The sequence below is a fragment of the Toxorhynchites rutilus genome, chromosome 2 (genome assembly GCF_029784135.1).
Source record: "Toxorhynchites rutilus septentrionalis strain SRP chromosome 2, ASM2978413v1, whole genome shotgun sequence".
NCBI classification, from domain to species: domain Eukaryota; kingdom Metazoa; phylum Arthropoda; class Insecta; order Diptera; family Culicidae; genus Toxorhynchites; species Toxorhynchites rutilus.
The window spans coordinates 205163689-205186802 of record NC_073745.1 but is presented as its reverse complement, the minus strand read 5'-3'; the positions used below and the strand labels follow the sequence as shown (position 1 = coordinate 205186802).

At 39.6% G+C, this 23114-nt stretch overlaps 1 protein-coding gene across 4 annotated transcripts in view; it reads right to left on the bottom strand.

Moving 5' to 3' along the window:
• LOC129764411 (protein grainyhead) overlaps positions 1 to 23114 on the bottom strand; it is a 566241-nt gene that overhangs the window by 42522 nt on the left and 500605 nt on the right. For all 4 annotated transcript variants that reach the window (XM_055763463.1, XM_055763466.1, XM_055763465.1 and 1 more), the window contains 2 exons: positions 12266 to 12377; positions 11026 to 11120 (listed from right to left, as the gene is read on the bottom strand). In XM_055763463.1, coding sequence (XP_055619438.1) covers positions 11026 to 11120; positions 12266 to 12377 — 207 coding nt within the window. The remainder of the gene's footprint in view (positions 1 to 11025; positions 11121 to 12265; positions 12378 to 23114) is intronic.

Sequence of the window (23114 nt, the reverse complement as noted above, 5' to 3'; positions counted from 1 at the left end):
GGTTTCATACTTATACACCTAGTATAAAAAAATTGTCAGACTTAAGAGTACAGCTTGTGCACTTCCAGCAAAGACTATGGACAATCAAACTTTTGCAAAATTTTGTGTAGTTAATGGGTTTCCGAGTGATGTGAAAACTTTTATATCAAAGGCTGTAACTAATGAGCCCACTGTAACATTTTCGCAAGTTGTAGGTTCTGAGTCGATCCAAAAATATTCTATTCGATCTGGCCAAGTTCGAAGTTCTTGTCGAATGATAGAAGAGTCTATTTGATGATGAATAACACGCGGTCTAACCTCGATTCATCCACGTGAACGATTTATTAAACCCTAAATTGAATTTCCGGCGAAATGACGTCTCTTCAACATAAATATACATGAAACGTTCACGCAGGATGGTGATTTTGACGTAGGACTACGTCTTTCAATTCTATACCGGGGTGTAAGTTCAGAGTTTCGGTAACAAGACCATCACATCGGAAGAACAAGATTTTAAGCGTTAATACCTCTTTGCCGGTGAAGAGAACTGCATTCGAAGTATAAAATATCTACGAGTTATATGATTTTTACTTGTTGATTCAAAAACTTGTTTCAAAAGCTCAATAGCTTTTCAAGCGAGCCATTGAAATCACAAAAAACTTCATATAAGCGGGTACCAGCTCGGAAATCCACTTCCAGAAACGAATGAACTGCAAAGCTTGAAGCCTCTCAGGAACAATATTAATAATCCTCTAAGTTATGAGATTGCGCTGTGGATGAAGTATATTCTCGCTGCCAGTCAAAGAACTGCGCTCACCCTGACCATACTCGTTTCTCTTTTGCTACCGATCTGAACGAAGCCTCCAGCGAAAAACGACGTTTTGATAATAATTCAAGATGGATAACGATCGATTTGTGCCAATAGCGATGTGTGAAGTAGGGGTCAATACGGAATGTTTGATCAGGGATTGGAATAGAGAATATTTCTCCGTATGAGAGAGAAAAGATTCTTGCACCGGAGTTTCTGTTGAACCGCTGGTTTGCTCAGGAAAGGATCATGCTGATTTGTACACTAACGTTACATGGATTCATGGATTCTGACAATCTTCAACGATGAAAATTGTGGATCTATTCTGGCCAACTAAAGGCAATTCACGTAGGAAAGAACATATGTATTCCTTGTGATGTGTGTTTATTATAAGCCTAACGAATATGCAGAAAGCGGTGATGCTGTGTGATATCAAAATCAAATAGTCAATTTAAACTAAGCATTTTAAGAACTAAGCAACTTCCGAAATAACTTCTGCCAGAATTTCTTGTCAGATAAAAAAACACCTACGGATAAAGATTTTTTGGTAATCGAAAAGATATAATGAACGTATGTATTGTGGTTTACGAGGAGAACTTAAATTTGAAGTATGTTGATTTAGATAGATAAATGTGTCAAATTAATTATCTTGAAAATCTGATATCCCGAGTGTTTGAATATTTTTTCCATACTATTATTCAGAAACTGTGAGTAAAGTTTACACAATAAATGTCATAACTCAAATCGATTTCAAGTATTTTTCGTTTGACTCGTCGTAGGTATATGCATATTAATTCACGGAATATATTGTCGTGGTACAAAAGGTTGAAAGATCCGATTGGTGAACGATATTAACCAAACGTCAAAAGATCCAAATATGTACATTTGTCAAATCGACAGCATTAGTCTTACATGGTTGAATAAAAAAAAACCTAAAACCACGTCCAGCTGTGCCCCAGCAATCGCCGAAATCGATCACCTGAGAAAACCCGCCTTAGTTTGCTCCAGTTTTGGATAATAGAAATCCTTGCTGACCAAAATTTCAACAAACCGTTCGGAAACATATCAACCAATCATTTTTAATCAAACACATAACAAACAGTCCGTCAGCGAAAAAACTGACTAACCTAACCTGCGCTTTGGTGATGTGTACAGCCAGATATCGCGGTTCAACCTGTCCGACGGCTACCGTGTCTCGCATTTTGATATGCACACACACACACACACACAATATGAAACAAATTTTGTGGCAATCCGGAATAACGCTCCGCTTGGGAGCAACCGAAACCTCACCCATCATCTATTACCGCAACGATAAAGACAAACGAACGCATGCATAGCCAGGCTGGCCAAGTTCCGAGAAGCCCGCGTGAAGATCTTTACGGGTCGGGAATTAGATTAACATGTCTTTCATCTTGCGTCTCGACGAGGTCGGAGGCACGAGAGAAGACAACGAAAAGCGAAATGAAATATCAACGTCCAACTGATTTTTTATTTTCGGTGGACCCAAACGTCGTTCGTCTATCTTCATTAGAGACCCGTTGCGCTGCGCTAGCGCTTATCGTGATCGAGGGAGAAAAATGGTACCCCGAGTCCGGTAAAATTTCATCAGTGGGCGTTTGACATTTCAAACCCGCGAAAGGGGTAGCAAAAATGTCATGTCGGTTTGAATTTGGCTTCGGGTTTGGAGCAACGGACAACGGACAGCGGGACTGATCTAGAGATATGACCTAGAGATTAGGGTCCTTCGGTTGGGCAAGAATTTCTGTGAACCAGTTTCTGGCTGACGAAGAAGAGCCATGTAGAGCGTTCGGAAAAAAGGTATTTGCATTCTTTTGCTCATCTCTCTCTCTCTCTCTCTCTGCCTGCGCCAACTAAACTCGGTAGCACTGCAACATAATAATGGCCCGGAGGCGGATGAAAAAATGACCGAGGACAGATGAACAAGCAAATTAAACGATTATCGCTTTATTTTCACTCGGATACGCTTCCTACAGGCGCACACACAAGTGGCTCCTGCTTGTCAAACGAGGTGAAGAAGTAATTCAGAGGCGAAGTTTACGTTTGCGAAGTCCGAGACCTAACGACCGACAGTGCAGGAAAGGTATTGTGGAAATCGATAGGTCCATGCGGGCTTTTTCAGCATCAATTCCGGCTTGGAATTGCCATCGGATTAGCTTCGATGCCGGATCGGAGAGAGAGAGAGAGAGGAGGCATACCCAATTTATAATATTTTAGCAAGTTTATTACATTCTGACAGTTTTATCTGCATGCTAAGTGTGCCCTACGCTTCCCCCGCTGAATCCAGCGCGAACATGATCGCGCGCATTTGCGCTCACTTTTTCCCTATCCGGTCGATCAAACGGGGATAAAAACAATTCTAAGTCTTCGTATCCCTAACGGCAATTCCCCATTCCCCCCATTTACAAGTTATTAAAATAAATTAGATTCTCCCGGCCATTAATTTATTGAAATTTATGCACATTCTGCGTTCCAATCTTTCGCCTGTCGAAGCCAAAGTCAGATCGGATGAGACTCTGAGTGAGTGAAAACAAACATTGTAACACAATGTAATGGCCTTCACTCAGTCGCACCGTCATGCAACCCGACGTTTATCTGCGCAGCAAAGTCAGGGGGATTCCGCGGTGAAATCCAATCAAAATTAATATTAATTGAACTACTGCTACACATCGTTAATCGATGTCGGGTGGTCGAGTGCTCTCGCACGAACGGATGACTTCTGGTCGATCAAATGCAGCGCTTTAAGCACAGGTGTCATCGAATTCGACACGTTGTTTCAATTAGTTTGCGTATCGCAAAATAAAGTCAACGTGTTTAGTGGCTGGTTTTTCGGGATTTGCGCAGTATTGCGACGATGTAAGTGGGAAAAAAATCTCCTGGACAATGGTACAGAATTTTTTTTTGGGTTAATTAATAGACTTTTTCCACTCTGATGATGTAAATGAATCGACCGACTGAATATCCTTGTGTAGAATGGCTTCAAAACACAATTATTAGCATCTAATACAAAAATGTAACAAAACTTTGATTGAAAATATGTTCTTTTTTGTAAAACTTTATTCAAAATTCTACAGATTTTTTATGAACTTTGCTTCATAACTGATAGAACCAACTTCTAAAATTCACACAATTCATCGACACAAAACTTTGTCGAATTCGATAAAATATAAGAAGAAATTATGAAACAAAATATTATACAAAACAGTTCATTCCACCGTCTGCAAATGTTTTGTTCCAGCTGTCTTAGGTATATAGTGCCTTCTGTCAAAGCAATGCGATTTCTCAACAAAAGCTTCCAAAATCTTTTTTACACTTTTATGAGTGAACACATTCGTTGCTCTGATTGGCTTACGAAAAGAAATCGTAAATCACGAGAGAAAAAGCTCTCACTTTGAACGATTGTAAATCCGACTTAAGGTGAAGGTGGAAGCTAGCCATTGTAGTAGTATAGGTAAACCCACGTGTAAAAATGGGGTAATAGTAAAAAGAGCCAGGCCCAACTGATTATATTTCCGAAGATTGGCTTTGTGGTTTATTTATTGTCATGGCGAATGTCTTAGAGCCTTCAGTCGTAAATAATGTTGTGAAAATCCAATAAGTTCGAAAACTCCGCGGGTTATTTGGTTCCTCTTTTCCGGTTTAGTCACAGAGTTACCCAATTCGAACGAATGTAATTGCATTTTGACTGACGAAAATCGAATCTTTGTAATTCTTATTCTCACTGCCAAAACCGCGAGTGTATTGAACCAATTATGGCTCACTCAGTTCTGGACGATGATTGGAATCACAATCACTTGGAATCGTAATGTTTAGAATCAATCCGAAAATTATTTGTTTTTTGTATCGTTGTGAAACGTCAATCGATACTTTTTTTGTTGCCAATCGCTAACATTTGGTTTGAGCAAATCTCTGCAGATGAGTCGTTTTGGACACAACTGTCAATCGCAGCTACCTCGTGCAAGGCCACGGTGATACTGCCTGCAGCTTCTTACGAAAATAAGGCTGCACGAAACGCATACAATCGTGAGAAGTAAACAACCACATAGGATGCCCACTTGCTTCGTTCGAATTCGTCAGCTTCTATCGAACAAAATTGTTTGTTTCTTTTCGTCAGTTATCGCACAATCAAGTTTTCGTACGTACTCCGAGCCAATGTAACCTTACCCTAATGTGTAAATTTGTATGCGATATTGCGATATGCGATATCCATAGTTAAATGTTACCAGCACATCAAATGTGAGAGTAAGGAATCTAAAAATTCAAGGCCCTTGCACCTTACAGTATCCATAAAAACTCAAATAGTTTTATGCTTCCATGGGCATAGAGCATAGATAGACTTCTGAATGTCAAATTTTCTAGGAAAATTTTTGTTGAAGAAAAGTCCAGAGTAGGTTCGCCCCTTTTTAAATGTTATTAGAGTATAATAAAACAATACGTTTGAATCTCATTTAAATGAATGGTTCTAACAAGTTGCAGTAAAAAGATAAAGACATAAGTATTCTGTATATCGCGTTGTATAAAAAACGATCGCGTTACGCTAGGTGGCGTTAGAGAGGTGAAAATGTGTACTAAACGCGGCTTTCAGATAGTTTGTCACCAATGATTAAGCGCGCGTCAACAATGCACTCTAGAAAATACATCATATTTTTGGGTTTTATTTTGATAGATGTGAAAACGCCAGTCAGACTGCTGAGATGTAAACAGTGTTTTTGGTCCTGATAATATAATAGCCAATCATGGCTAATCGATCAAATTTGACTAATATAAGAGGAAATGGATTTAACCAGGACAACACCTGGCCACAAACACAACAATAGTGACGCGCCACAAGATACGGGTGCATAGCTTGTAAAATACCCTGTCATAGGAGGGCTGCTCCGAGGGACACACATTTTGGCGATCCTACCAGGAGCGAGAATTAAACGGGATAATCGGAAACCACCTTGAACCGAAATATTCTCAGGGGCTCTGCGTGGGAATTAAGTGACACTAAAGTTGCACGTTTCCGAAGTGCATTTGGTGTGATTCCCACCGTATGTGAAATATTTTAAGCAAAAATTAGAAGAAACTGTTTGTTTTTTTTTTCTTTAAAGTTTGTATACGTTTGAAAAAGTATAAATTAAACAGCCTGGTTGACAGAAATTGTAATGCTCCATTACAATAAAAATAGTGTAGAATAAAAGTGAATAAACGCGTATGGGTACAAAAAAAGGTGCTCTTAGGCTTAAACGGAAAAAGGTGCTCTTAGGCTTAAACGTACGAAACAATTCCAACAAGGAGATCTTAAGGGGCACTTGCAAATCCTGAAAGATTTTCAACTGAATCCTATATTAATCATGAACGAAGACTGGATGGAAACAGAGACTAACTTCAGCGTTCCTTTCAAAGTGATTGAATTCAATCGCAGCGTATGGGAAGAAGGTGGTCCAATAACTCGTCCGGGATCACTCGTGTTTTACACAGATGGGTCAAAAATTGGAAAATCTACAGGAGCTGGGATTACTGGACCAGGGATAGATGTCTCAATTCCAATGGGACAGTGGCCTACAGTTTTTCAAGCAGAAATACATGCTATTCTAACATGTACAAACATTTGTTTGGCTAGGAAACACAGGTATGCCAGTATCTGTATTTTCTCAGATAGCCAAGCAGCTCTAAATGCATTGAAAGCATATACTTGTCAGTCAAAGCTAGTTTGGGAATGTATTCTTTCTTTAAAAAAACTAGCTGTAACTAATGACGTTAATCTATACTGGGTGCCTGGTCACTGCGGTATAGAAGGTAATGAAAAAGCTGATCTTCTAGCAAGATTAGGATCTTCAACTAAATTCGTCGGACCTGAGCCATTTTGCGGATTATCTACATCCTGTCTGAAATCCGAGCTCAAATCCTGGAAAATATCGATGATTGAAGCCAACTGGAGAGCTCTATCAACATCACGACAATCAAGATCATTCATTACACCTTGTAATAGAATAACACGCAGCCTACTCAGCTTGAATAAAGCCGATCTGAGTATGTTGACTGGGCTATTGACCGGACATTGTCCGAGCAGGTATCATCTCAAAAAAATTGGGAAAATAACGGATGATAAATGTCGTTTCTGCAATTTTGATGCTGAAACTTCGGAACATTTACTGTGTCAATGCAGTGTATTGATTCAGCAAAGACTGCGGATTCTTGGAAAGGGCATTCTTATGCCTAACGAGATATGGTCTGCTGAACCAAAAAAGGTAAGAAACTTCTTAAAAGAAGTCATACCTTCTTGGGGGGAGATGCAAAGTCCTAGTGCGACTATCACTTATTCCTTGAGTGATGGAACGAACTGACAGCGCATATATAGTAAACTGGAGTGCACCACAATAGATCAAACTAATGGTCGCAGTGGTTCAATGCTCCTACAGAAGAAGAAGAAGATGGGTACAAAAGAAAATGAAAAGAAATGCGGATTGCGACGACCGTGCGGGATAAAAACGGAAGTAAAAATATTCGCGGATCGGGACGACCGCGTAGAACAATTACGGCTCAGGACGACCGTACAAAAAAAATGATAATGATAAGTGTGCGGATCGGGACGACCGTGCTGTATAAAAATGGAAATAAAAATATTTGCGGATCGGGAAGACCGCATGGAAAAAATGAAATGATAAGAGTGCGAATCGGGACGACCGTATGAACAAGTTCGAACAGAAAAAGTACGGCTTGGGACGACCTATAACAAATGATAATTATAAGAGTGCGGATCGGGACGACCGTGCTGTGTAAAATGAAAGTAAAAATATTTGCAGATCGGGACGACGGTGCTGTGTAAAAATGGAAGTAAAATTATTTGCGGATCTGGACAACCGTGAAGAACAAGTACGGGCTTGGGACGATATATGAAAAAAAAAATATAATGATAAGAGTGCGGATCGAGACGACCGTATGAACAAGTACGTGCAGAACAAGTACGGCTTATGACGACCTATAACAAACGATAATTATAAAAGTGCGGATCGGGACGACCGTTCTGTGTAAAATGGAAGTAAAGATATTTGCAGATCGGGACGACTGCGTAGAAAAAGTATAGCTCGGAACGACCGTATGAAGAAAATGAAATGATAAGAGTGTGGATCGGGACGACGGTGCTGTGTAAAAAAGGAAGTAAAATTATTTGCGAATCGGGATTATCCGTGGTCGAGTGGTTAGCGTCACACCTAACAAACCAGGGGTTCGGGTTCGATTCCCGTTTTTGGTCGGGGGAATTTATCGTATTCTAGAGCTTGCCACCCAGAATGCGTTAAAGGCGTGTTATTTAGCATAGAAGTCTAAACTAGGTACTAATAAAAATGACGCAAGTAATACTACGTTGAGACGATGAAGGTCATCTAGGAACATTGGTGCCAGTTAAGAAGAAGAAGAAGAAGACAACCGCGCAGAACAAGTACGGGCTCGGGACGACTGTATGAAGAAAAAATAATAATGATAAAAGTGCGGATCGGGACGACCGCGCTGTATAAAAATGGTAGTGAAACTATTTGCGCATCGGGACGAAAGCGCGGAACAAGCACGGCTCGGGACGACCGTATGGAGAACAGAACTTGACTCGATATTTTGTTAGTTAAACGTCACTATTAAGCTCATACATAGTGCAAAGTTTGTACTGACGCCCAGAAGTAAAGCAACGAAGAATTACTATAAATTGCAGGTACCTACCGTCATTTCATATCTCATTATCCCTCTGCTGTAAAAGTTCATCATCGTCATCACGATATGTCAGATGGTGGTAAATTGGTCATTCGCGATGGTGTCGACGTCTGGTGGCAACTTCAAATTAGGGCCATAATATGTTTCCCAAATTCGTTAGTGTAATCTCTATCAGATTAGAAGAAACGAATCCGGTTTTTAAATTTTGAAATTTAAATGAAAAGTTTCACATCATGTTATTTAATTACTTGAAACACGTATTTCTGACTTTCATTCAACCATATGGCTATACAATTCCAAAATTGTTGCAAAATTTTTTCATTATAATTTAAAATCTTCATACACAAATTTCGTATGAGGCTTTTTCACCACCTGCAAACAACTAATTTTCATTCATAATTTTAATTTTGAAAACGTTCATTCCGACTGAAAATCAACTATTCGTTGACGCTCCCCTAAACCAGTATACGGAGCACAATGCCGCCAGCGCGGATCGCTGTTTTGAAGAAAACAAATACTTTTGACGTTTGAGATGTTGGCACCAAAAAATGGCGGGTGTCATACAGCTGATAAATTGCATTCGCGAAAAATCTCTGCCGGCGCCGGCTTTCATCCGGTGGAAAGTATTTGTGTATGTCTAGAAGAAGAGATGCATTACGTGCATTGTCAATAAGGATTTGTGCATTGTTTTCGCGAGAACAAGAATGAATCATGGATCAACCTTCAGCTGCTTCCATAAAATTCCTTTTCCGCGTAGATTACTCCAAGCACAGTCTCATTTGAATAAATAAATGAAAATAAAACAATATATTTGAATTGACAGCCCTCTTGATAATCCACGTCGAAAGTCGTTAAAGCATTCTCGTGTTAATCCCTTTTTTTTGCAAAGACTCAATTTACTACAAAACGTTTCAGTTAAAAAAAAATCAAAACTGTCAAACTTTTTGATGGTAAGGTTAGATATAATCCAGCAACGCCAGTGTTGCCAAGTCAATATATCAATGCGGTAGGGGTGTATTCCATTTTTTTCTGTTATCATTCACTCCTAGAAATAATATCACATTTCATTTCTTTGAAACTATATTCTATAGATCCGTTTTCTCTTAAAAATCAAACAAACCCTTAGATCTACGGATATTTTCGTAGATCTGGTATCTCCGCTTTGGACTATTTCTCCCTCTAGAACCTGGGAGAAAGAGTTGCCGCACGTCCGCTAAAAGTGTGTAGCGCTACCCACGCATTGAATTACTGGTCACATACACCTTATAAACGGCGACAGATCGGGTAAAACAAAGGACCGAAACGTCAAACGCTGATTTATAATGACTGTCCGATCGATTGTAGCGGCGCGCTGCGCGTTCCAATTAATTATAATGTGCCATTTTTTGCTGTTGTTGTCGCTTGTTGGGGGCGGTGAGGCCGCCAATTTGGTGGAATTTTCGTGTTCCCGCCGAAAGGGGTTGCAGAACTAACTATTGTCACCCGGGCGATGAATAATCGATCAACGGGTCATAAGCTGACAGGCAACATGTAGGTTATGTCCAAGCGCGCGGGGGTGTGTGCGGGGCTAATTCGCGAATGTGTTACGCACCACGAGTGGGCAGCGGGATTAGAGGTGATCGTTGTGAAATGCGTGTCAACAAGGTGGACGTCTAGTTGCGTCACTCTCTGGCGCAAACACTGGTTTGGCAGTGTTTGCGCGTGGTGAAAAATTACCAAACACCAATTATCTTCATTTTCCCGTTGCGCGCGTTGGGGGCAAACGGAAAAATGTTCACATGTGCGCGTCCTGCTGAGAAAATTGACATTCGTGAGAGATGTGCTTTATGGTCGGCATTCTGGCACACGAGAAAGCAGCAGGAAAAACTGGACACAGGTGCGTTTAATGGGAAAACGTACGGTTCACAATTATGATAATATTAATAGGTTCCGGGTGAATGTGACTGCCGAGAGGGTTCAAGAGGTTTTGCCTAAATAGTGGGCATGTTTTAATTAGCTGCAGAAATGGTTAACGGTCATGACATACGGCCGTAAATCATCCCGCTGTCTTTATTCTTCCCCCTCGCCGCCTCCCACAATCATATGGCCAATAAATCCGCCAAGTAAATGAGACTCGTGAGATCCGCACGGAAAGTCTGAATCCATTACAATCGGACCGTCTCTTGCGCACTTACTTACGATTGCGCCAGCGCTCCTTTCCGCGAATGTAACCCCGCGAACGCGAAGTTGGCCTGAGAAGAGCGACTATCCATAAATATTAAAATGAAATAATATTATTATTTTTACTTGTATGATTTATCATTACATTATTATCGCGCTTCGTTTCGATTATTCCGTCGAGTTTCGCGTACTTATACGCGCTACGCGCCATTCACAGAGCCACGCGGAGTCCGTTACGACGCACACAGGAAATGAGATTATTTTAATTTATTTCTGTTTAATGGCAAGTGCAAATGACAACGCGCGCTAGAAGGGTCGGAGCCCAAAAAAAACAATGAAATGTCGGACAAAATCCCTTTCGGGGTACTTACCTTTGCGGAACTTTCCAGCGGATTCCAATAAACGGCGATAGCGTTGTGTGACACTTCCTCGATGCAACCGACTAGACCCACGGAGTTCTTCGTATCTGCGAAAAAAAAACCGACAGGAAGAGATAATGCTTAACTGATGTTGACTTGGTAATAACTCAATTATGGAGCAGCAGCAGCAGCAGTGGTGGTGTCATTCTCTAAACCAAGATCACCGCGGAAGGAACTTCGAGCTTCGAGTTATTTCATTATTACATTGACGGTGTGGCATCGTAAAGCGTTGTTCTGAGGATATGTTTATCTTTCTTCTCCTGTTTTTTTTTGCTCTGCCCGATGAACCCACTGTTTTGGTGCAATCAAGTGACACCTGTGTGGATGGCCAATTCGCAGGAAGGCAACAATGTTGTGGCCGTGACTGGAGGGAACCATTATTTATGCACTGCTCCCTCGTTTCTTGTACCATTTGATTTACGCGTGTAATTTTGCAACAGAAAAATGGAGGCTGATTATAGTGAAGCTGAGAATGGTTTTCAATTAGAAGCGATGAAATTGTGTGTGTGTGCGGTTGTAGTTAAGTAGCATCGGCTAATGCGCTCGGCTGCTTGAGAGATGATTAAAGAGAAGAAGATTTGAGTCGGTTCCTGATGTGAGATGACAGCATTATAGGTCTCGCAAATGATTGAAATAAACAGATAAAACATCTATTCTGGATTATATCGAAGACAAGAGATGCACCTCATACAACTGTACCCAACAACATTACTAGTAATGCACACAAGGTAGAATAATGATAATGGTTTGGGACGGCTCGGCTAATAAGCTCTGCGCAACGGCAAACGATAAAATTACACTCCATCGGTACCGTCCTCACTGACGAGTTGCTGCGGGCGGTGATCTTCGGTAGGATCACATCCCCTTAATTCTAATGTTCGATAGCATACAGAGCAAACAGCATGCGATTTCTGCGACTGCAACGCACCGGGATGTAAACGATAAGCAATTATTGGCTCCCGCCAGGTGGTGCAAGAGTGCCACCTCATGTTGGGACTGTCATCAGCCACAAACTTGTTCGTTACAATCACATTTACCATAAATCTAGCGCTCGGTAATTGTGTGCCATCGCCAATGAAAATAATGAAATAATTGTTGTTTCTCTGTACGATATTAGCTTCCAGCTCGCACCTCCTAGAATAGGTGGGCACCATCTCGGGATGGTCCGATCGGTGGGGTCGACGACACTTACCTGCATCCAGTATCCGCTGTTTGACCGAGTGCTGCCGACTGTGCCAGAATTGCCATGCCTTGATCTCGTCTTCGGGACTCTTCTCCTCGCGGAACATCAACATGATGACGCTCTGAAAGTGCACAGGGAAAAAAAAGAATACACATAAAATCATATGTCATGACGTGTCATGAAATAATAAACCTAAACGACCGGGAAATCTATACTTCCTGCTAGCAACAGATTGGAGCCCAATAACGGGCGCTACCACAAATGAGAGAGGGACAAAATGCAAACGAACTCGATAACCTGTTACACTAATTAGGCGGCGGTGTACCTAAATCGGCCAAGCGTGGTCGTGGTGGAAGATAATTGAAACACTTTAATAATGATAGAACGCTGCGCGAGGGCGAAAGGAAATGGTTCTTGATTGCTGGGGCTCAAATTATTACACTTCCTTGTGGAAGTGGCAAAGAGCAAGACATGCAAGGTGTAATTTGCAATTAGTTGGGGCGTTAAATAGCGTCATAGCGGTGATAAAAAAAGGGATGGTGAACACAATGGTCATTGCGAATGAAGGTGGGAAGTCAAAAGTTGAATCTTCTTGTGGTTGAATTTTTTGCGTCAATTAATTGTTTGTATAACATTGAAATAGACATTTAAAAAAGTGTTATATCAATGCCATTGAAAATACTCATAAATTTTTCACTCAATCACAATGTAAGTTAACACAGCGAAAACAATCCACCTCTTATGTTTGAAATAACAAAACATGAACATCGTGGTTCAAATGTAAACAATCTTCATTTTAACGCAGTATTTTGTCAATTGATTGCTAGAATGCTCCGGAGAAGCAATATTCATGATTGAGTAACCAGAAAAATTCCAACGAAGGCATGCAAACACAAGCAAAACATATCAAAAGTCTTCTGGAAGTTTGTAATAATTACAGTTGAAAGAAATTTCAATGTTTTTGGATCGGATGGAAAGGTTACTGCGTACAATACTCATGAAGTTTTGGTTTGGTTTGAGATTATATGTTCGTAACTAGGTCTCTAGCAACGAAGATAAGGATCCGAAGCGGCCCCAACGCGCCAAAATGACACAATTCGAGCCGGTCGCCAACCCGCCGTCGGAAACGGCGGCCTCTCACAAGCAAACTTGTGTTCCGCCGATTGCCCGTGTAGTTTGAAACATAGAAGAGGACCATCTTTTAGTTAGGTCATGGCATACGTTCGCTTCCATTGCATTGACCTCAGGATGAATTTTATTGGGAAAAAATAATTCATAGTAAAAATTACGCTTCGGTGGTGTTAATCCGTGAGTACATTTTTTTCGTTACTGCTGAACCAATTTGGTGATTGTCGAGTGAGAAAGGTACTATGTATGAACGAAGCTGGGGGAGTAATCAAATGAAAATAATTCTATATAACTAATTATGTTTCGTACATATTCAACAGTCTTGAGTCATTTCTTATCGTGTGGGTGGATTACTGTATTTCAAATTAGACAGTTTATTTCCTAAAAATCGCGATTTTTATAACACCTAAAAAAGTATTTTTGTGTTATTGATCTATTTTTTTGCTGTTCTGTTGCAGAGTGTAAATCAGGTAATCTATTTCGTGTTTCGAATCCTATGGAGGAAATTCTAAATTCTGGCAGCTATCAAATTCGGAAGTCATCCAGCTTGTTATTTGTTTGGATTAAGTTTGATTTTTTTCAGAAAATGAATCGTTTGACTACATTTGGAAATCATTCAGAAATGTAGATCGGATCATCTTTTTCGTGTTTCGAATCGTTTGAAGAAAGGTTGTTATTTGTTCGGATTTAGATTTGATTATTTTGAAAATGAGCCGATTGACAACGTGAGGATCCGATCATCGTCTTGAATTCTGATAGCTGTCAAATTTGGAAGTCAGCTTTTGATTACAAATATTTCCACGCATTTATCACAATAAAGATAATTGTATTTTTTGATAAACAATTGAATAATTGTGAACCGTCAAGCATTATCTAAGCGTGCTAGCTTTCACTTTTTAAGTGGTATGATTTGTGCTCCTCAAATTCTACCGACCAAAACAGGCAACTCTAGTAACAGTGGAGTATAATTTCAATACATCAATACTGTTGGGAAAACAAACGTAGTTATCTCCCGTGCATTTCATTTTCATTACACTGGAAGCCTGAAGAGAAGCAAAACATTGCATCGTAAGCCCAACCCTATTGTGATTCTACCGCCAGTAAAATCGAGTAAATTTTGCATTTGCTTTCAGAAACGATCATTCATTATCTAACTGTGAAGCAGAGTACATATACTAAGGCCACCATCAGGACAACCAATATCATCATCACCATCTGCACCACATCAATATTAGCGGCAGCCAACGATTTTTTTCGGACAACCGTCCCCCATCGCTTCCGTGGAATCAATCCAGCACACAGTAATGATGCCAAATTGTCTATAGCTTCATTAAGTTTGTCTAGAAGAGTGCATTGGCAAAATAAGGACACAAATTTCGACAGAGACAAGAATGAATCCAGTGGCGCTTGTCAAAGTCACCGAACCTTTCACCAAAGCGTTATATCAACACTAGTCAATGCAACGGTTCGATGCATTCTGAAGTGACATCCGAAATACTAAATGAATATACTAATTTTTGTTTGCTGGGGGAGAGTGTTTTTTTAATTTATAAGTGTTTTTGGGCTCATTGGTGGTTGGAACTTTTCCGATCGATCATTCAAAATTCACAAATTCGTGCATTGTTTTCGATTTCGAAGTGGCGTCAAAGAACAAGACATTGCAAGCAATATGGGAAGTTTTTTTTCTCGAAAAGTGCAAGCTGTGTTCATCGATTTAAAAAATTGAGGCGAAAAATCGTTCCAATACGATTGCAGTTGTCGTCAATAATTGATTTCGGATTTTCTGATGTCGTTCTGCGAAACATGCTGAATAGTACAATTTTCGGATTATTTGTTTGGGAATGATGTTTTTGGTTATGTCCCCGACATTACCTACATTTTTTGTCTTGACATTGTGTTTTACAAACAGTTTCCAAATCGCGTGGATTCGAGAAATGGGAATGTTAACCACCCGTCGACATCATGCGATTTGATGCCGCTGAACTTTTTCTCGTGGAGATACGTAAAAGAGCGTGATTATACAGACAATCATCAAATTGTTGAGAAGTTTAAGCCAACACTCGGAAAAAATATCGTGAGATTGGATCGTACAAGTGGCGGACATTCTAATGATTTTGTGTTCTATAGGAATTATGTTATAATGATACAGACTAAACAGTAAAATGACAAAGATAACGAAATCTGAAACACATCGAACACCATTTTTTTCTACCTATCGTGAATCACTGCTGCACAGACGATATGTGGCGGATGATAGGCAAAGAAGGCTAGCACCGAAAGCGATCATGACGTTTTGGTTCGCATGCTTGTGTATCATGAAGTGCTAATCGAAGTAGAGTTCTGACGTGTTCGTTTGTGTCATAATTCGTAGCATGCAACGAGCAATGGATGGCACTGAGTTGAATGACTTCTTCAAGGTCATATTTGCATAATCGAAAGTGAGTTATTCAGATCAATCGGTAAATATAGCTCACCTCAGAAAAGACACTTTCTTTCACTGATAACGGTTTGAACATAGGTGTCGACTATCATTCAATGCGCTTCAGCTGCAGCTTACTTAGAGTTAAACACGAAAAGCAAGAGACACTTTGTTGGCCCGAATGTATTCACTGAACTTACAAATTATTACTCGCACTATCCACTGAAAATCGATGGGTTTCTTTTTGCGCATCTGACATAAATAATTAAATTTCCAATTACTTTTGAGAGATTGTACAGAGGACGCCATCTCAATCTGGATAACGGAATCATTGAATAAGGTTTGAATACGGTTGACAGGTCTCAATTTATCAGCGTTATTGTTTACGTTTGTGAAACATCAATTCGGTTCAATTTCGCCGAAAGAACAGAAAGATCGACGGTTTTCGTGAATATCGCGGTTCCCAAGATTCAAATTCCAGATAAAAAAATATGAAAGAGAAACTATAAAAATCCAACAGTCTTGTATTGCCGTGAAGTCACAGTCACATTATTGGAATCGCTTCTATGAACATTCCGAAGCAAGATCTTCAAATTTATTCGTACGTACGTTACAATATCGAAGGTGACATACTATGAAATAGGGCATCTGACAACATAAACCTCTACCATCATAAACCGATTTGCATGATAACGCTATCCAAGACAAAAAATGGCGGTCAAAATAAGTTTAGATTTTTGCTTCTGCCAAATAATAATTCTTCAAATCTGCGGTTGCAGTTCATCGAGGGCTCATGGCTAGTTAAACTCAAAGACAGGGACTTTGAAGTAATTGTAGAAACATCGAAGCAAAAAAATTATAAGGATATGGAATTGCTTGTAGACTATACTCTGATCAACTTTATTAGGTCAGTCTAATTTTTCTCACCATCTAGTACGAGAGGCGAAGATGATAAATAAGTAAATGTGTTAGCATTGGTGATAATAATATAATGTATGGTATCGGTATATATGTGTGTGTACAAGAGATGTTGTAATATTGAATAATACATGACATATTTTGTACAACCTCCAATATTGAGATGGAAAATATAAGGTGGGAAGATTTTCATTGTTACGTTACTTTTCTTATAACAATCCAGTACACAGAAAAAGTATTGTTATTAAAAGTAAAAATAATTGAATAAAAATGAATTAATTTTTGAAAAAAAAATGAATTTTTTTTCAAAAATTAATACTAGTGTTCAAAATCATAAGGGTCGCCATTTTGGCAAGAAATGAAACTTCAGTATTATTGAGATGTTCTAAACTTTTTTTTATTTTTTTTTATCCCTTTTGTTTTATTTTTTAGGCTCATTAGCATTTTAGCTGTAACAGAGCCGAATTTTAATCGTGTACATGTCACATATTTATCATATCTATAATTAGCACATTACACAGTTGCCATTTTTCGGCGTTAGAGTATTCCCTTCTATACCATTGCAAATGGTACAAATTTACACAGTAGCCATTTAGGCGTAAGAGTTTTCTATCTGTTCTTCCATTATCCAGTTAAGACTGGACAGCGGAGACAGTCGTTGATCCATTGTTGAGTTATTTATAGAACAGCAGCCCGATGTGTCTTGCAGAGCAGAGCAGTTGTATGGATGAATCGATCTTATTTCGACCGTGGATCGATCTCCATCGCTGATGATTTGTTGCGTGGACGTAGTTATTCTGTAACAACACAAAGATGGTCAATGGGGGCCCTGAGTTTTGAACTCACGATCGATCGCTTACTAAGCGAACGCGCAACCAATGTGGCTACGGAGACCCCCTTGTTCTAAACTTAACTACAATTTAATTTTACTTCTCGTCAAATGTTAAGTTTTTATGATTTTTAACGCTAGAATTATATTATTTGAACTTTTTTTTCCGTTGAAGCAACTAAAAATACAAATTACACAAACCACAACATTCATCTCATTCGAGTTCAATCAAATCGCCAAAAGTCAAGATCAATGCATGCGACTTAACAACCATACTTCGGCTGTTTTGTTTTTCTTATTTTCTAAGGCTTTTCCGTACTCAATCTCTTTTTAGAAAGAACAAACTCTTCAAATTGTTGCGGTACAACTATTGAAATCGACTAAGATATTCAATATTTCTAATAAACGTTTCCTGAATTTTCGATACCTTCGTCTCTTAGCTGCGTGTAGCAGGAATCTAACGTCACAAAGTAATGAAAGATTTCTGACGAAGGATAATTAGTTTTGGGTGAAATCCTGGCTCGAATAAAAACGTAAATAAACAAAGGCTGAGTCAATAAATCGTTTGTTCTTTTGATCGGAGACACATTTGACTGATAGTGCATAGGGAAAAAAGTTACAAGATTTTTTTAAATGTAAAATGCACTTGGCCTAGATTGAGACGAAAAGTTTTCCGTTTGTGTTTAAGTTCTGAAGAAAAAAAAGTAATAGAAGTAAAAAAAAATATTATAATTGTGGAGGAGAGATAAACTTCCACAAAGCTCATCCATCTAAAATCGATAAATTATAGACATCAGAAAACTAACTCTGATATAAGAAGAAATTAAAGAAAATAATACATTTTGGTTCGTGACATGTTCTGTTTTTTAATGATGAAGGTGATGCGAAAAATATTTTTTTGCAAATATTGAATTAGGTTCTGTATATCCTCTTTCAACGTTATTCGTTGGCACATTCAAGTTTATACCATTTAAGGAACTGACTGGTATGCCTGTTATGTGAATTCCTATCTGTAGAAAAGCAACTAATACAATCAAAGTTTGACACAACCAAAACTCATGAATATATCCTCCATCTCGATTCAATATCACCTCCACAGGATTCATTGCACAAATACGTCTCTTGCGTAATGATATTGAACGTTTGTGTACAGCCTTCAATCATATTGCGCATATAGTGCAAAGTAAAATTGAGCGTGTATTTGCCGCCTAAGTTCCGGTATTGGTAATGAAAATGAACTTATAAACAATTTGTTTTAATATTTAATAATTTTATCATTAGAAGCAATTCTCGTGCGTGATCTAGCTTATTTTGAGAAATAGCTTTTAACGCTTTGGCTAAAATCATTGGAATGGTCCTAATGTCGTCAAATATGTTCTTACAAAATATTGTCTTCATTTTCCGGTAAAGAGTAAAGTCACAGGGAGCCAAATAAGGTGGAAAGACGCAAGAAAATGATGCATACAATGATGCAATACATGTGACACATCATGGAAACTTTGTAATATTTCTTTATATTATTCAATCTGGGAGAGTGTTTGATAATGTTAGATGCCTCTGTACGTACAAAAGTCGAGCATCTATATTTGACAATGTAAACTGATATATTGGACTTATTCAATTTGAACCCGTGAGAAAGTGTTTGTCTCACCTTACCCTACACCGATAGTACAAAAAGCTCCAGTCAACGAATTGCAAGAAATCGAAGCTCATGACAGCCAATCTTCTTTCAAGAACAAATGATTCTATCGAAAAACGAAGCATCATTTCAACCCTGAACAACAATGAATTTACATCCTCACAACCGATGAAATCTTACAGGCGAAAGATCCTGGATGTGCAAGGGTGGGTACCCTTTTCCCGACTTATTCAGCGCCGCCGGTGATGATTGATCGCCACGTTCGGGCTGCATTATGATACTCTGCGCGAATGACAAATTAACTGCGGAACAAGCGATGGAAAAAAAAATCATCACCCGAGTCTGAACTCTGGCTGGCGCAGTTTAATTTAAATATTTGTTCAAAGATTAATTACTTTATAAACTCAGTGATGGGACTCACAGCTGGTGTTCGGTGTGTATTTGGGTTTGCGCTCTCAACGCATCCAACCCCTTGGTAAGGCTGCGCAGTTCCGCAACGCGTACTTTTTGCGCAAAGCGCCGGAAAATCGCCTTTTACATGGTCACTTTGACGAGCAAATGTCCGTAACCGCTGCGGAGGGGGAAATTGCCGGACTTTGTTAGCAAACTTTGGCGCAGCCATCATCGGGGGAGTGGTATTGGGACACGGGCAGAGGGATCAAGACATAATCGGTGATCTCGGCGCGAAGTCTCTCGCACTCCAGGCGCACACCCGTTTTAAGTCGGTTAACAACCTGCGCGTTTCTCTTGGTGTGTGCCGTGGAGAGTTCGGCGCACTTTGGAGCGAGAGCCGAAGTGCGCGCGCGCATCAAAATAAAGAGTTCGTTTGTCTGTACGATTTGAGGAGGTTGGAAGCGGTTGGAAGCTGCAGAAACGCCAACGAAAGAAGTGACGAAGGTATCACTCGACACGATATAACAACACACAAAACACAACACATTGCGGATCTCTTGTTCGCGTTTCAAGCCTGCCACTGACACTCTGCGCCTACCAACGCAGAGAGATGTGGCGACAAGAGAAAATAATTATTATAAATAAATAAGCTGACTAATAGCCAAACGATACAGATACATTACAAACAAGGTATTTTCAGATATAAATCTTAATTAAAATTGCACTATGTTTTTTAGATTTACAGTTAGCAGAAAACTTTCTTCTCGTGCTTCTCTGTCGTTGTATCTTGGAGCTTTTTTATTTTCATTAGCCTGTTTTTTGCTTCTTTTACCACTGTGGCGCATCAGAGGATGTCCGCAGCGCGGACGAACACATTTTCCGCGAAAGCTTAGAATAGTTTTTTCTCGGTATACCTTCGTGTATTTTAGTATGATAATCAGAATAGAAGATTTTTCCGCGCGAATGGTTAGCGCCTCCGGCGGCGCTTACTTCCAACCGCACTGCTATGAATAGCTAAGATAAAATAAACAACAAACGCTCTCGGGGAACTTCCTCAAACAAACAATCAACCCATCGATCGGCATCGGTGTAGAATTTAAATATTTTTATTGTGAAAATGAATAATTACTCTCCTATTCTTCCGCTGCTGCTCCCGGGGTGGAGAGGACTTCGCTCGGCAGCACAATAAAAAGGATACAAAAAAGCGATGATGAGCATCGCAAATCAGCATATGAAAAAGAGCAAAAAGGGGTGGTGGATGCAACAGACAATTGCGAACGAACAAAAACGTCGTCTCGTACACCGGGAAGATCAAGATCCAGCACCAGCAGCCAGCCGAAGGCAGTAGCATCTTCCGATGGAATCTCCTTGATGTCTCTGATTCTGCCAAGGGGGAAAATGTTTGTTTTAGAGCATCTGTTTTCGGAGGCAGCGAGGAAGCGAAAAAAAACGTTATATGCAAATTGCAGAGCAGATCGGGAGTCTAACGGTTGTGTACGCAAAAGGGGTTGTATTCCCCAAGAGAGAGCCTCCGCCATCGAACCGACAGGCTAAAGCGAACAATGATGAATTATGGGTTTAGGCGAACTATCAAGGAGCGAGGCAGGAAACGATAAGATTGAAACTTTATCGTTCTGATTGCATCGGAAGAATTTGTCAATCGTGGGATCGTGTGTCGGAAAACGGATAATTTTTACGGGAGTATGATTTATCTAATATCGTTAAGTCTGAAACAGATGATTTTTTTCTTTTATGTTTTTTTCAAAGATTTTATGGGCTCGCACAGTTTTTTGCCTACTAATTCAATAGCAAATTCAATTGGCCTCATCAACCAGCCTTCATTTAATTTCAAAAACATTCCTGTAGGACCTTTCAAATAACATCGAACAAACAAATAACATATGTAGCGAGACCACCCGGGTGCTATGAATGATGCTATGATCGTTATGTTAATCCGAAGTAGTACTGTCTGTGGGGACCTCACTACAGGGGAACACAAGCAGAAAATATCAGTGGGGAACACGGTGTGTTGGTTCCTGTCAGTCGAAAAGGGGTTCAATTTGCACGTTACCCACGTGAGCGAGACAATTTCGGCCGATCAACATGGTGGATCAATTCGGAGGATCAATTCGCGATGACAAATGTGTTGACATCTAGTGACGGCATGCTTTTGGCACATATTACATCAGATTACTATCACATTAGAGAAAGTGTGTTTATTCCACCTGGAAGTCTATTATCATTTTCGCGTCTCAGTAACAATGTCGTCAACGCGAATGTTGATAGTGAGAAAGTTAAATGTTCATTCACAAAGATAATTCAAATCGAAGCTATTACTACTTATATGAAAATGTAAGACGGAAGTACGAAGCTATGTAAATTTTTAATATACTCAATGGGAATTAATTTCAGCGATCTACACTGGCAGATATTGATTTCTATTACGGTTGCTGTCGGTACCTTCTTCTTGCTTCAGTATCACTCTTCAAAACTTCCCACAGAGAGAAGTGTTTCATTCCCTTTTCACACATTTGAAGTAACACAAAGTGTATTCACATCAACATATCAGTGTCCCGATTGTCCCACCGGCTCTGAAGAAGAATGAGCTTGAGCTACAACGGTGCAGAAGGTCACTTTCTGAACGTGCAGTGGGTCTTCGTGAATGATCGCGTTGTCCCAAATGCGACGATTCTGTTTGTTTACGGCACTACAGTGTATCAAACAAGTCTCATAGAACATTTGTCTGGTTTTCGATGAACTTTGAGTCACCTGGACCGGATACATTCGAAGACATTGCTTGAAAATGCTTCTTTAGATAGTTCTACTGATGTTTCACTGCTGGACTTCACGGCGACCTGAGAGTTTTGGATTTTTGGCATCATTGTTTCTTCTCCTTCAATATTCTCTCTGGAATTTACACTTAAAGAAATAATTCGCAGCCGGACTTACTAAATCTATAGTAGTCCAGTTTGACTTGTTGACACGAAGCAATACGGATTAAATTTTTAAATTATATTCGAATATGATCAGGGTTTTATAAAGTTTATGGAGATACTACTTTATTCCGCGTACTGAACGGATTTGTTGATTAGCATATCAACAAAGCATATCTTCTATAAAATTAAAAAGCTTCTGCTTGAGACTGCTCTGCTCTGCAAGAAGCATCGGGCTGTTGGGCTATTAATAACACAACAATGATCATATCGACTGTCTCCGCTGTCCGGTCTAACTGAACAATGGAAGAACAGACAGAATACTATTACGCCTAAATGGCTACTGTGAGATGTATGATTTATAGAAGCGATAAAACATGTAACATGTACACGATTAAAATCCGGCTCTGTCATAGCTAAAATGCTAATGCGCCTAATAAATAAGAAAATAGGATAAAAAAGCAACTTAGCCGGTGTTTCACAAAATCAATCTGTATGGAATGTTTAATTATTGTGTTAATGGATGCACATAGTATCGTAGTACAAAGATTGGAAGGTAAACACTATACTATGTGACATAAATTGTGACATTTGCATTT